Below are 15358 nucleotides of genomic sequence, written 5' to 3'. Positions count from 1 at the left end.
GAGGAGACGCAAAAGGAAAATCTATATGTTTTGATACCGATTCTGGCCGTTTCATCTGTCCATTCAAAAGCTTAATTAAACACAAGCATCTCTCTATCAGTTCTCTTCAGTCATAAAAAAAAAGTGATGCAATGGATAGACATGTCCACATGATTCCTAAAGCCAATTCGGAGTCTCAATTTTCCATGGTAATATATTGACAATTCCCCAGGAAATTCTATGCTCATGATTATATTATTTTAGACCCATATATTTGTACCATTTCAAATAGTGCTCAATATCAGTAACATAAAATGCTTGATCGTCATTTTTTTAAATAAAATCTGACTGTATGGAACCCATATTATCACAACTTTTAATTTCTGATTGCAACACATGTAGAATTAGCAGTGCCATAATAACATTTCTAGACCCCAAATATCCAACTATATGGAATCAAAGACATCCAAAAAGGGGTACCGAATCGGAAGTCTTGTCCAACTGATGGTATTTTGAGAGTCACTTGCGTGCTTGTGAGTGTATGAATTGTGTAATAAAAAAAGAATGAAACTTGTTACTCCTCCAAACTATTACCTCCAATTAGAAGTAGTTACTTTTATGGTAAATGCGGTCATTATATGTTCATAAAATCGAATAAATCTATTGTTTGAACGGAGACCATCCCATTTCCATTGCAACAATGGAAATCGAATAAATCTATTAATTATGAAAATGCTTTCGAAGATAATTCTACGTGCATTTTCAATGATATTATAATTATTTACAGCCAATTTTCAAAAGTTCAGTTGGGTCTTGTTTAAAACGCAACTGTTTGTCACAAGAGATGAGGAGAGAGTATTTGCAATTAGCGGCAAATTTTATGATTAGTGGTAGGAATGGATTGAGAATTGAGATCCCAATCCAACTGCAGAACGTTTGATTGAAATCTATCCAACAAAAAAAGTCCGTTATCCAATTGAAGTCCAAAAAAATCCAAGAAAGACTATATAATGACCAATCCAAATGCTTTGTTCCATGCAGTGGCGGACCCAGCGCCCGGCCACCTGGGGCACTGTCCCGGGCTCATCTGGGAGCAGCACCTGCACAAGCTCTCTGTACAAAAGAATACCATGAACATAAGTTTAGGATAAATAGCTGGCTATGCATACAATAAGTACAAATTAATCTAAGTATAGACGGGCACAACTATTGTGGCCCAGGCTCCTAAAATTTTCTGGGTTCGCCACTGGTTCCATGTCCATCTAAGAGGCTTCTGGGCTTTCAGTCTTCTTACTAATACAATGGGCAACTTTTCTGCCGGTTCCGTTTCAAAATAAAAAAAATATCCATCTAAGAGCGAATCCAATAATTCGATTACTGATCATTCACACTATCAATTACAAAAGGTAGGCCCCTTTTGCTTGGCGGTGTGTGGTAAGCCGGGAAAGACGGACGAGGAAGGCGAAGAGAGAGAACATGCCGAAAGCTATGTCTACGAAGAACTATTGATGTTTGGCTAGACATTGACTAATAAATCCTTGCACTTTTTTGTGTATGATGTTGTGGAGCGAGCAGAGGGATCCATCTACGTTTCTGGCCTTCTTCTTGGTCAAAGAATCGAGTAATCTCATAATGTAGTTTCGCATTTTTTTTGAAATGAAACCTTTGTTTTTTCAAAAAAAAATAGAAGAAGAAATGAAACCTTTGTTGCCGTATCAAGTTAGGCATTTTCCCACAAACATCTGTAGTTTGGTAGTACTAATAACTCTCGCTGAAATTTACCTCCGTATTTACGAGAATAGAACTTTGATCTTGATGTGTAAGGGCCTGTAGCTGTAGCCTAATGGTGCTTCGGTAGCACCTCAGGTCCTGAGTTTGATTCTCTGTGGGAGTGAATCTTTAGAACTTATCGGCATTATGATTTTAGTGGTAGGAGACGTTCCTGTCAACAGCGAAATGTCTGTAGTGATTTCGTCAATTTTGAGGATTTTGCAGGCCCAGCCTTCAGAAACGCTTATAAGTATAGAGTTTGCATAAATGCGTGCATAGAGAAAGTGTACGTGCATTGTGTGTTGTGTGAGTATCTAAATTGTACTATGTAGTCTTAAAAATAAAACTTTGACCTTGACTAAGGATGGATATAGACATCCGAATTCTTAGAATAAATTTAATATTTTAAAATAGATATGCTTAAAATTTTATGCTAATCTTCTTTTATATTATCAAGCATATTATTACACATAAGAATAAAATTTTATATAAATTTTTTTATGTATTATTTGCTCCCTACAATTAAAAATGTGAAAAAAGATTCGAATCCGTATCCGATCCGTATTCGAATTTTTATATCTATTATTTGAGAATATATATGATAAATTTGAGGTTTAGTTTTTATGAATCTTTACAAGATCAACGTTAAATACAAGGCTATAAATTTACATAGTAAATTCTATATCTTATTTGTCCATAATCGAAGAAAAATGACCAAAAATCTGACATTCGAATAAATATCCGAATCCATCCTTAACCTTGACACATTAGACGAATTGGCCGTGTTCGCGTATGGTCAGACCGCTTAAACAAAGTCGCAAGTTGTGAAGAGAACAGGTGCCAACTGCAGTGGAGGTCAAAGCAGCCCACCCGAATTCAGCCAAGGACAACGACTTCCTGAACTCGAGGAGGGGGCACGGGGACGCCCGGACGGGGACGAGCGAGCGGCGCCCCGTGGCCCACGTCAGTCAGGCTGTGGCTGTTGATTAAAGAAGAGGTAAAGCGTCGCCGTCAACCTGGCAGCCGTGGTGGAAGGATCGACGCGAGCACGGGCACGGCAGCCATGATGGCGCACACATGAGAGGTCGACGTCGTCGTCCCCGGCGAGCCGCCCGCGGATCCGATGCCCGGCCACACTGCGCTTGGACCGGGCCTCGTCTCGTCCTCGGCAGGGTGGTTAATAAACAACTCGTCGTAGATTGACAGATTAGCTTGTCCTAAGCTAGGACGGCAGCCAGTGCAGGGCTGATTTAGTTTGGTACGCGCGTGACCTATCTTTTGTTGCCTTCCACATGAGTAGTAAACAACGGAGCCTGACTAGGACAGTTCGTTTTCTTTTCTGCAATTTTCTATAACCCTTGATTTGATTTGATTTTTGGCTGGCGTGCACCAGCCACCAGACCTTGGTATGCGGAAGAGAGATCGTGTATGAGCAGGTGCAGCCGTGCAGGAACTTGTTTGTATTCGAGAACTTTCACAAGAACTGTGCACGTTAATTTTTATTTATGTAAGCTTATGTAGGTAATACTATTTGGTCTCTGCATTGAAAATGAAAAGTTACGTTCAGGTGTTCATCTGAACACAGGCCGAAAGCCGAATAGCCATTTGAACGGACTAGGAATCAACTGATGTTTGAGCAGGTTAAATAGCACGTTTAGCCGTACAACTACAACCAGCCCTTGTTTAGATGCAAACTTCAAAATTCCAAATCTATTATATCAAAAAAATCTTATATGCATGGAATATTAAATCTAGATGAAATAAAAAATGAATGATATAGTTTGCTTGTAAATTGCGAGATGAATCTAATTAAAATATGATTAGACACTAAATTGCTACAGTACATATGCTCTAATGATGAATTAATTAGTTTTGTGATTAGTGTATATTTAATATTTCAAATATGTAAAAATTCTATTTCAAAAACTTTAGGGACGCGACTAAATAAGGCGAGTAGTCCAGTACCATGCTGACACTGGCATTGAGCGCTGAGGGGCACAGGCAGGTGGGGACTTTGACGGTTTGACCGGCGCCACTTGCGTCGGCGTCGGCCTTCGTGGTAAACCGCACTGGACTGGACACTGCCAGTTCGGAGTCCCAGCAGGTCCGCGACGGCGAGGAGGGGAGAAAAGTCGCAGGAGAGAGCGGGGGTAGGGGAGGCCGGGAGGGAAAGGCAAAGCAGCGGCAAGCGCAGGCGCAAAAAGCAAATCAAAGCCGCCACCACCGGCAGCCGCCGAGGCCGCGCCGCGGGAGGAAAAGCAAAGTGAAATATATCCATTCCACCCCCGCACCGCCGCCGCCCCTCCCGAACCCTAACCCCGCGCGCATGGGCCCCGCCTCGCCGGCGACGCGACGAGCGCACCGGCCCCCGCCGGTCAGGCGCCGGTAGCTCCAGCAGCAGCAGCGGGCCGCCGCCGCCCGCGGCGGTGAGATGGCGCGGCTCGGGCGGGCGGGCTGCCGCGCCGGTCGAGGTGAGCTTCTCCCCTGATCTGGGCCCTTGATGCCGGGCTGCCTGTGCGGCGGACTCGAGCACTCGGGAGGCGCGCCGCGATGGCGCGGAGCGATGCGAGGTTTCGGCGGCGGGGGAATGGGGATTCCACGGCGGCGTCTGGGCTTCGGGAGGACCCGTGCGGCGGCTGACTCGGTAGCGGCGGTGGTGCCGGTGGAGTTTGTCCCAGGATCTTACTGCTGGCTGCTGCTACGCTACCGGAATTGGGAGCTCGCCTGAGAAATCGGTTTTGCTTGGGGTCGTGGGAGTGCGGTTTCGGGGCCATGTACAGCTCGGTAACTAGGTGCAGCCTTCTTTGTAGGCTTTGCTTTGCAGGGTACCTGTAGGCCGAAGTCCAGTATCAGAATGTTGAGCTTAGACAGCCTGAAACCTTGAATCCGTGCCTTTGGATGGAACATCTGCTGCCTTGTGGATTTCGGATTGAGATAGTTGGGTGTTGTTACCGAGCAATGTTTCCGTATTTAGATGTATAAGTACATTGTTTTATTGTTTTTTGGTTTCTGCCCCTAATCTATATACGAGTCTTGGGCTAAAAATTGTTACCACACTTAAAAGAAATCCTGCTAACAGATTATTATTAGCTGAAAAGGGATGCTCCTCAGATTTTGATTCTAGATAGAGTCGTGCACTATGCTTCAGAACTTGTCTTATTTATGTGAATAACACCTTTCACTTCTTCCCCTACCTTTGTTGGGGGTGTCCCAATAGTTGTTCATTGTCATTACATTGTCCACTGGTCGTCCTGTTCATCTGGAAGCACCAAGTGGAGCCATTGAGTTGACTTACCAGGGCAATTCTGCTGACCTGATATCTTGATTATTGACTTGGGTTGCTAGTATTAGATAGATTAGGTTGGTCACTTTATTTGGGTACTTGCCTACTTGGCCCCTTACAGCCATCAGACCCAGATCAATAGGGTCAGAGATTGAGGCTCAATTTAGCTGACAGGCACAAACCTAGACAAACTCCAAACCCTAGCCCCTAGGTGCCAACCATTACTGCTGTTGGAATATAAGTGAATTGCCCACCTCTCCCCAATAGATTAAGCTTTTGGGTTGAACTGGTTAGTGCATGCAACTCAATATGGTATCAAAGCCAGAGGTCTCAAGTTCGAATCCTGGTTAGCGCAATTAAATTAAATAATTGCTACTTGCTCCTATTCCACGTCTGAGGCCTGAGGGAGCCTCCACGTGAGGGGAAGTGTTGGAATATAAGTGAATTGCCCACCTCTCCCCAACAGCTTAAGCTTTTGGGTTGAACTGGTTGGTGCATGCAACTCAATAACTGCCGCATTAGCCACACTGTTGCCACAACCACAAGCCTTGTTGCTGGCTTGTGCTTGTTTCTCCATCACCCCATTGTTGGCTACTCCCTCTTTCACACGCCTTTGTCGCCATGGGATGAAAACTCTAGTTGTTTGCCCTTACCATCAGATGCCGCCAGGATAGGTGTACTGTTAATTTGTACCAAGCTGCCAGTAGGGACCTGGTATTAGACATACATGGTTGGCTGGTTGCAACAGTATAAGTTATCTATGAGCTTCCATGAAGTGCCACTTTTACTAGTCTTCAACTTTGTCCATTAGATGTATTGGCGACTTGGCTCGGATGTATGCAACATTCTTTTACGGTGCATGTGTTTCTTGTTTAGATTGGGAGTTTAATTAAGAAACATTTGTTTGGAGAGTGTACTAGAAATGTTAACATTATAATGCTGAAAAAAAGCTCTTCTTTTCCTGGAAAATATATCCTATCTAATATATTACAGCCTGCAATATGTATTTAAAACTTCCGTAAAATATACTTAAACCACCATAATAATAAGATTATGCTTGTATACATAATACATATTAATGGATATCAACATTTACAGCATGTAATTAAACCACCATTCTTGTGTCCTTAAGAAGTTATGAACTTAAGGAGAGTTGTAATCTTTACCATACCCTGCCAGGAGCCAGCTGCCATGTAGAATTTGGTAGATAACTAGATATTGAGCAGCTTGTGCATAACAGCATAATGATCCAATGTCCACTGGAGCAGATAATAGGCAGTTTTGTGTTCAAAAGCTTTGTAGCCTGCGTGTTTGAGGAAAAGGTAATCTTTGTGGTCTGATGCTTATATTTTTATTCAAAGATACTGTTTAATTGGGTGCATATTAAAAATGACGAATATCGGTAGTAGACAAATCTGGATGAGTTGAAATGATCTCCTGGGTAATTAATCATGAAATGGCATACTATCCTATTTAAATTAGTAATGGCAAACCTCGACAATATTAGAATCTAGTTTTCTGAACATTTATCATAAGATAGGTTAAAAGGAGTGAGAAGATCAGATACTAAAGTATGGGTCAGTAAATAATGGTTGGCTCATCGGAATGGTGCTAGATGGAATACAAATCTATCTTTACATACACATGGACATTTCTGTGTCTATATACATTTGAGGCATGTGTAAAGGGCACATGTGACGTTTTTGTGGCCACCTTGGAAGATTTCTTCTTTGTAACTTTTTTATGTTGTTTCTGAGGTGCCAATGAGCCATGATCGTCCGGCATCTATTATCTGCACTAATATTGTATACTCGTCTGCACATTGTACATATGTCTTAAAAGAATATTCTGACTGGTTGTTGTACAACTTCTTTTCAGGAATGTCTGAGGATACTTTGAGAAATTTTACGTTCAATTTCTTGGCAGCTGTGCTGATCCTGGAATTTCTCAGTGGGATCAATTTGATTATTCAAACATCAGCTCTAGAAGTAGTGGCTCCTGCAATGCCTCCATCTCGAGGTCGGATACCATTTCATTACATGGCATCCCGAGATGAAGTCCTCATAGGTGTTTCAGTGCAACCAGTGGATGGCCGACAAAGACAAAAGAAGCTATATTCACCAACAGTTACCCTGTCATCCACACATCCTCCTATTTCAGCGCCTAGCTATAGTTCCATGCCTGGTGCTTTAGATCTGGCCATTTATTCCTCAGATCTATCACTTCCTTTGGTGCACCATGACAGACGCTTAGCAATGTCTGCTCCTTCTCATGTTGATGCTGACGCTCCAGATGCAGCTTCAAACTCTAGCGCAGCTCCTTCTGGATTAGTGCAACCTCCAGTATCCCCTCACAACGGTAAGTCTACTTGCCAGAGCTTTGGAATATTTTGACTGCAAATAAATTCTCACACAGCTTCAAATTACATAATCTGATTAAAAGGTAGGTTATTTATGTGATGGATATCATTGACTCCAATAGTATCTGCAATACTGAGGTGTTCTGTATATGCTGTTAACCATATTGTAATTCTCGTTTGTTTACTAGGCTGTTGTGCACCAAACATGGTACAAAAACGAGGGACTCAAGACTGCCATTGTGTTTATCCAGTGAGAGTTGAGCTGTTCCTTCGAAATGTTTCCTTGACTTCAAATTGGAGCAATGAATTTCTTCAAGAACTTGCTTCACAGCTCAACCTTCGTGTTAATCAGTTTGAGATTGTAAATTTTTATGTTGTTGGAGCTTCTGGACTAAATATCACAATGGATATAGCACCCCATACTGGAATCAGCTTTGCAGCCGATCAAGTTAACACAATGAATTATTCACTTAGTCAGCATACAGTTCGGATTGATCCTGTGTTGGTCGGGGATTATAATCTTCTTAATTTAACATGGTTCAGGCCATCGGCCCCAGCCCCAGGTAATAGCTTTTGATCTTATATTTTCTGTTTGATACAATGATGGCAGTTTTGTTACAGTCTGAAGAGAACGAATGCTGTTTTGTTTTCGTTCTTATTTTGTACTTAATGTGAGATAGACATTAGAGGTGTAGATGTAGTGTGAAACATCAACAGGTTATGTGAATCTGCAGTTTTTATATACGAAGTTAGTTCAAGAGTCTTAAAATGAAAAGAAAAACCACGATTTGGTAATACTTATCATACTCATCCCTTGTCCTACCTAACTTTTTCAATATGAAGAGTTAAAAATGGTACTTGAGGCTGAAGAGTAAGGAACAACTGCATTCATTATTCTCTTCTTTCCTTGTAAAATATTATTATGTACTTCTGTTATTGTTTTGTCCTTTTCTTGTTTATAACTATGTATGGTGCCCCTTATGCGTGTATGTTGCATCTTAATAATTTATTCAATTTGTCTCTATGTATGTCCTAAGTTGTACATGAAGTTCCTTTTATTTCACCTTCAAGCATGACTGCAATTTACATTTTTATCGCAATATGTTCTTTTCTTTGATGAACTTTGGACGCCTTAATGTTATGATACAAATATGAAGCTCGTGAACATGATAATTCTTATGTATTATAAGATGTCATTTAAATGTGTATCACTCAATCTTGGTTCTTTTTGTTTTTTGAATTTCTTTTCTTAATACTGCTCTCTGTATCATTGGCAGCTCCAGCATTCACAATAGCACCTAAGGCCTCTCCATCTACAGCGCACAAAGTACCAAGATTGAGTGAGGATCCGAGCAACAATAGACATACAAGCCTGATTACTGTCATTATCATATGTGTTGGTGCTCTAATTGGTGTCTTGCTGATCGTTTTAACAATTTGCTTCTGCACATTTAGGAAAGGGAAAAAGAAAGTGCCTCATGTTGAAACACGTATGTATCTTACTATACACTGTTATTTTCTTGGAATACATTTGGTGTGTTCATTAATCTTATAGTGATTTAGTGATTGGATAATTTTTCATTTTTTCTTAAAAAAATGATGCGCGATAGTTGCAAAAGGTGCTGCCAGTCCTGACGAGATAGCTAGCTAGCTATGTATGTAACTTCTATTTAGTTAAGGCACTGCATATAACTGTCCAAACCATAAAGCATGAAGTAACCTATGACTGTACTTCGCACTAAGGTATCTGTGGGGTTTTGCAATGTGTGGCTTCACTTCCTTGATGTAATCCAGTAAATTAATGTATTTGCAGTAAGCATTCATATGCTTGTCATGTTAAGAGAAATGCATCTCGAATATACTTTGTAGCCTTTTGGAATATACTGCATTTCTGAAGCAGTGTCATGAGTTTTTTTAGATAAAGGGGTATTCAGGATAGTCTACACCCTAGCAATGACATTAATGCAGATAGGCGTTGTGTCTGAGTTGATAGTCAACTTGAAACGAAGTCGTCTGGGTTATTTCCTGGTGTTTTCAGGAACACTGTTATGCATATAACCCCATAATTCTTTTATGCAGCCAAGCAAAGGACGCCGGATGCAGTTTCTGCAGTGGAGTCACTTCCTCGCCCCACCAGCACAAGGTTCCTTTCATATGAAGAACTGAAAGCGGCAACAAATAACTTTGAGCCTTCAAGCGTGCTTGGAGAAGGTGGTTTTGGCCGTGTCTTTAAGGGGGTACTTAGTGACGGTACTGCTGTCGCTATAAAGAAGCTTACTAGCGGAGGGCACCAAGGAGATAAGGAGTTTTTAGTTGAAGTGGAAATGTTGAGCAGGTTGCACCACCGAAATCTTGTGAAACTCATTGGTTACTATAGCAGCCGTGAGTCATCACAGAACCTTCTCTGTTACGAGCTTGTTCCCAATGGGAGCCTAGAGGCTTGGCTTCACGGTACGATCAATTGCAACCTTTTCCTGAACTGCATAGGCTCATTTTAGTTCCACCACCTGAACCTATTGTTTCAAGTTTTTTTTTATATTGTAATTCCCAGCCATAAGAAACATAATTCTGACCGTGAACTGCATTTTATCAGGCGCACTAGGTGCTAACTGCCCCTTGGATTGGGACACCAGGATGAGGATAGCTCTTGATGCTGCCAGGGGATTAGCATACCTCCATGAGGATTCGCAGCCCTGTGTAATCCACAGGGATTTCAAAGCTTCTAATATATTGCTTGAGAATGATTTTCATGCTAAAGTGTCCGATTTTGGTTTGGCAAAACAGGCGCCTGAAGGTCGGGCTAATTATCTTTCAACTCGTGTCATGGGAACTTTCGGGTAATCTGAATGGCCTTTTACCTTGAGCTATGGCCCAGCTATTTCTGTTCTAAATTTGCCTTCTGGCATGTTTCCAGGTACGTTGCACCGGAGTATGCCATGACAGGGCACTTGCTTGTAAAAAGTGATGTATATAGCTATGGAGTTGTTCTTCTTGAACTACTAACTGGGAGGAGGCCTGTTGATATGTCACAGCCTTCTGGGCAGGAAAACCTGGTGACATGGGTAATACTTCATTCTATTATATACTTTATGTCACAGTTGTTCTTGCATGGTTTACTGCTCAGAATCTTTTGTACGCTGTGACTACTAATTTGGCAGACAGCCAATTGAGTGTGTATAGGTAGTTTTTCTGTAGATACTAATGTGTAGGCAGCTGACATGAGGAACTTATGCGGCAATTTGTTAATATCGGTGATTATTTATTTATTTTCACTAATTTGAAGGTATTATTTCTCTCAATTGACTGCAGGCACGGCCGATTCTTCGAGATCAAGATAGATTAGATGAACTAGCTGACCCCAGGCTTGGTGGCCAGTACCCAAAAGATGATTTTGTGCGGGTGTGCACAATTGCAGCAGCTTGTGTTTCACCAGAGGCAAACCAAAGGCCAACAATGGGCGAGGTGGTGCAGTCGCTCAAGATGGTGCAACGATCGGTGGAGTTCCAGGAATCTATCCCGACACCGCCTGCCCGCCCCAATATCCGGCAGTCTTCGACGACCTACGAATCTGATGGTACCTCATCCATGTTCTCTTCCGGCCCCTTCTCAAGCCTCAGCCCCTTTGACACCGAAACTATTCCAAGAACCGCTGTTTTCTCAGAAGATCTCCATGAAGGCCGATGACTGATGGGGGCAGTTGCCTTGCCGAGCTGTTTCTCTAGAGCTTGTAGCGGTGTAGTCACCCATTGCAAGGCTGGTGGCGCAAGTGGCCTGACCAGTCATTTGGGAAGAGGTACATGTAAATTCCATTTTTATTCACCATCTCAAAAGACTGGATTGTTACAAGGACGTTCGATGGCTTTGTATGAAAGAAATGGTTTTGTTCAAGGTTCAGTCCATCGCGCCACAGATGTACTACTATGTGCAGAATCCTGCATCCTCTGGACCTGACTATGGAGAACCATGCAGCCAAACACCCATGTGTGGGTCTACATGTTTGTAGGATTTCTCACTCTCAGCAGCATGCCCCTACACCTTGGGTTGCCATCGTTCCCGGAGTAACCTCCCAGGCCCGCCGTACGCGTGCCTTCAACCCCTTGTCCCGCGGGTGTCGAGCACTCTCACTCTCTTCCCCCAACCCGTTCTCTCTCTCTCTTCCCCTTTCACCAATCGCTATGTTCTAGTCACCCATCTCCTCTACCGTCCCCATTGGCCGCCGGACTGCCAAGTTCCCACCCCGCCAGGCGCCCTCTGCATCGATCGCCGTCCTCTCTCGATCGGCGCATGGCTGGCACAGCTCGGCGCCCATTGCTGGTGCTGCTTCTCGTCGCCGGAGCCACCGCGGTCGCGGAGTCCAAGCTGTACGCCCCGGCGGACCGGGTGCTGCTCAACTGCGGGTCGACGACGGACGGCCTGGACTCGGACGGCCGGAAGTGGGTGGCGGACAACAACGACAACATGTGGCTGACCGACTCCGGCAAGTCGTCCCTGATGATGGCGGCCGACAGGATGGACAACGGGCTGCCGTCCACCATCCCCTACATGACGGCGCGGGTGTTCACGACGGAGGCCGCGTACAACTTCACCGTGAACCCGCGGGACCGCCACTGGGTGCGCCTCCACTTCTACCCGTCCTCCTACAACGGGCTCCCCGCGGAGGGCTTCCACTTCGGCGCGGCCACGTCCACGGGCGTCACGCTGCTCCACAACTTCAGCGTGTACACCTACGCCAAGGCGCTGAGCCAGGCGTTCCTCATCCGGGAGTTCTCGCTGCCGCCGGCGCCGGCGGGGTTCCTGACCCTCACCTTCACGCCGATGCCGACGGGCAACGAGACCTTCGCCTTCGTGAACGGCATCGAGGTGATCTCCATGCCCGACATCTTCGCGGACCCGGCCACCACGGTGGGCTTCGCGGACCAGACCGTGGACATCGCCGGCGCGGCGCTCCAGACCATGTACCGCTTCAACGTCGGCGGCGTGTACATCCCGCCGTCCAACGACTCGGGGCTCACCCGGCACTGGTACGACGACACGCCCTACGTGCTGGGCCCGACGCAGGGCGTCATCTACAAGGCCGGCCCGCACTTCCAGCTCAAGTACCCCAACGACCTGGCCGAGTACGCCGCGCCGCCGGACGTGTACCTGGGCAGCCGCTCCATGGGCTCCGACCCGCGCCTCAACCAGAACTACAACCTCACCTGGGTCATGCCCGTGGACGGCAACTTCACCTACGTGGCGCGCCTCCACTTCTGCGAGCTGCTGCTCAGCCGCCCCAACCAGCGGGCCTTCGACATCTACGTCAACAACAAGACGGCGCTGGCCGACGCCGACATCATCGGGATGGCGTCGGAGAAGGGCGTGCCCGTGTACAAGGACTTCGCCGTGTACGTGGCCGACGAGCCCGGGGACGAGGCCATGTGGGTGGCGCTGCACCCGTCCGTGGCGCTCCGCCCGCAGTTCTACGACGCCATCCTCAACGGCCTCGAGGTCTTCAAGATCAACGACACCGCCGGCAACCTGGCCGCGCCGGACCCGGACCCCTCCAGGCTGCTCGCCAAGGCGGAGCTGGGCGCGGGCGACCACCTGCCGCCCAGGGTCCACAGGCACCGCCACATCGCCACGGTGATGGGCAGCATGGCGGGCGGCGCGGCGGCGCTCGGGATCATCGCCGCCATCTGCGTGGCCTGGCAGCAGGAGAGGAGCAAGAAGGAGCTGCAGGCCGCCGGCGGGTCGCACACCTCCGGCTGGCTGCCGCTGTACCACTCCCACACCAGCGGCAAGTCGTCGGGCCACCTCGCGGCGAACCTGGCCGGGATGTGCCGGCACTTCTCCTTCGCCGAGATCAAGGTGGCCACCAAGAACTTCAGCGAGTCTCTGGTGATCGGCGTGGGCGGCTTCGGCAAGGTGTACCGGGGCCTCGTGGACGGCGACACCAAGGTGGCCATCAAGCGGTCCAACCCGTCGTCGGAGCAGGGCGTGCACGAGTTCCAGACGGAGGTGGAAATGCTGTCCAAGCTGCGGCACCGCCACCTGGTCTCCCTCATCGGCTTCAGCGAGGATGCCGGCGAGATGATCCTCGTCTACGACTACATGGAGCACGGCACGCTGCGGGAGCACCTCTACATGGGCGGCAAGCCGCCGCTGCCGTGGCGGCTCCGCCTCGACATCTGCATCGGCGCCGCGCGGGGCCTGCACTACCTCCACACCGGCGCCAAGCACACCATCATCCACCGCGACGTCAAGACCACCAACATCCTCGTCGACGGGGACTGGGTCGCCAAGGTCTCCGACTTCGGCCTCTCCAAGTCCGGCCCCACCACGGTGAACCAGACGCACGTCAGCACCATGGTCAAGGGCAGCTTCGGGTACCTCGACCCGGAGTACTTCCGGCGGCAGCAGCTCACCGACAAGTCCGACGTCTACTCCTTCGGCGTCGTGCTCTTCGAGGTGCTCCTCGCGCGGCCGGCCCTGGACCCGGCCCTGCCGCGCGAGAGGGTCAGCCTCGCCGACTACGCGCTCCTCTGCCAGCGGAACGGCACCCTGCTGGACGTCGTCGACCCGGCGATCAAGGACCAGATCGCGCCCGAGTGCCTCAAGAAGTTCGCCGACACGGCCGAGAAGTGCCTCGGCGAGCAGGGCATCGAGCGCCCGGCCATGGGGGACGTGCTCTGGAACCTCGAGTTCGCGATGCAGCTGCAGGACGCCTTCGACGGACAAGGAGGCAGCACCACCTGCGGCCGCCGGCCCATGGGCGAGGGCAGCGGCGGCGTGGGGCGCGCGTCGTCGGCGCTCGACGGCACGGCCAGCGTCACGACGGTGGATCAGGCGGCGTTGTCCAAGTCCCGGCCGCGCGTCATCGTCGAGGAGGCGGCCGACGACGACGAGGTGGCCAACAGCGCGGCCTTCTCGCAGCTCGTGCGCCCCGCCGGCCGGTGACACGCGGCCGGCTACCTGCTAGTGCTATATATAGAGAGAAATGCCCCCCCTCTGGGAATGCATGGATTTCCATCCAGTTAGTGCCGGAATGCTGCCGATATGCCATGGCGTTCGTATAGTGCTTGATATGATGACATTGATGAGCAGCAGCGCATCTGCTCCGCGTTGGTGATGCTAAATTAGTATTTTTTTTGTTTTTTAGTGGATTCATGTATGTAGCCAAGGACTTGAAAAAAGATTTTGAGGTTAGGGTTAGCATGTCATTAACAAGTTAGCATGCCATTAACAGTCTGCCAGTGTTTTTAGATCAACAGGATGGTCATGCTGATTGCTGAGTGCCGTCATCGTCATGTAATTTTTTAAATAAGACGATGAGTGGTCAATTTGAGGTTAAGAAAATCAAATGAATTATAATTTGAACGGGACCATAACTATTCGGGACTATAAAAAAAAAAGTCATGCCCTCCGCTGCCTTCGGGCTCAGGAATCGTTACTTTTTTTCGGGCACTATAATTACTGGTACCACAACTCAGCGACTAAACCGTCCTGAAAAATGCAAAACACAATTAGACAATCGGGCCCACAGTGCCTACCGCTTTGTCAGATTCTGTCACACCGAACCAAGACAAGCAGTCTTCCTCCGATCCGAAGGGAAAGAAGGACTCTTCAACGGCGATCCTGGAAAGGAAGACGCCACCAATGATGACAACTCCGTCGTCGCTCCGCACCCAAATCCTCTCTAGATCTAGAAGAGGCCCAGTTCGCACTCAGCCCATAGCTCAGCTCCGCGGTACGGCCCATCCGAGGCCCCCCTCGAACCCGCGGAGCGATCTCCGCCTCACTCGAGGCCTCCCCACCGAGATCCTCGACAACGCACTACATCTCCGCCTCGCTCGAGGGTAGCGAACCTACCCTCGGAAGGCATGACTAACTCCGCCTCGCTCGAAGCTACACCTCGGCAGATGGAACTAGCAACCCATCTACTCACCCACCCGTCTGATGGAGGCATTAAATGCCAACCGCTCCACTGC

The 15358-nt window shown here is 47.6% G+C and overlaps 2 protein-coding genes across 2 annotated transcripts; both read left to right on the top strand.

The window, feature by feature from the left end:
* The first annotated feature begins 3810 nt into the window (after positions 1 to 3810).
* On the top strand, positions 3811 to 11278 carry LOC120676463 (proline-rich receptor-like protein kinase PERK15). The gene is made up of 8 exons (XM_039957741.1): positions 3811 to 4220; positions 6911 to 7390; positions 7580 to 7954; positions 8669 to 8881; positions 9471 to 9842; positions 9985 to 10228; positions 10306 to 10453; positions 10701 to 11278. Exons 1-8 carry the CDS (start codon positions 4181 to 4183, stop codon positions 11073 to 11075), a joined length of 2247 nt encoding a protein of 748 aa, XP_039813675.1. The 5' UTR covers positions 3811 to 4180; the 3' UTR covers positions 11076 to 11278.
* On the top strand, positions 11276 to 14327 carry LOC120676457 (receptor-like protein kinase ANXUR1). The gene has a single exon (XM_039957725.1). It carries the CDS (start codon positions 11676 to 11678, stop codon positions 14325 to 14327), a length of 2652 nt encoding a protein of 883 aa, XP_039813659.1. The 5' UTR covers positions 11276 to 11675.
* The last annotated feature ends 1031 nt before the right edge of the window (positions 14328 to 15358 follow it).

The sequence above is a fragment of the Panicum virgatum genome, chromosome 5N, assembly GCF_016808335.1.
Source record: "Panicum virgatum strain AP13 chromosome 5N, P.virgatum_v5, whole genome shotgun sequence".
Lineage (NCBI taxonomy): Eukaryota > Viridiplantae > Streptophyta > Magnoliopsida > Poales > Poaceae > Panicum > Panicum virgatum.
The sequence above is the reverse complement of the archived record's forward strand: the minus strand, read 5'-3'. Positions and strand labels throughout refer to the sequence as shown.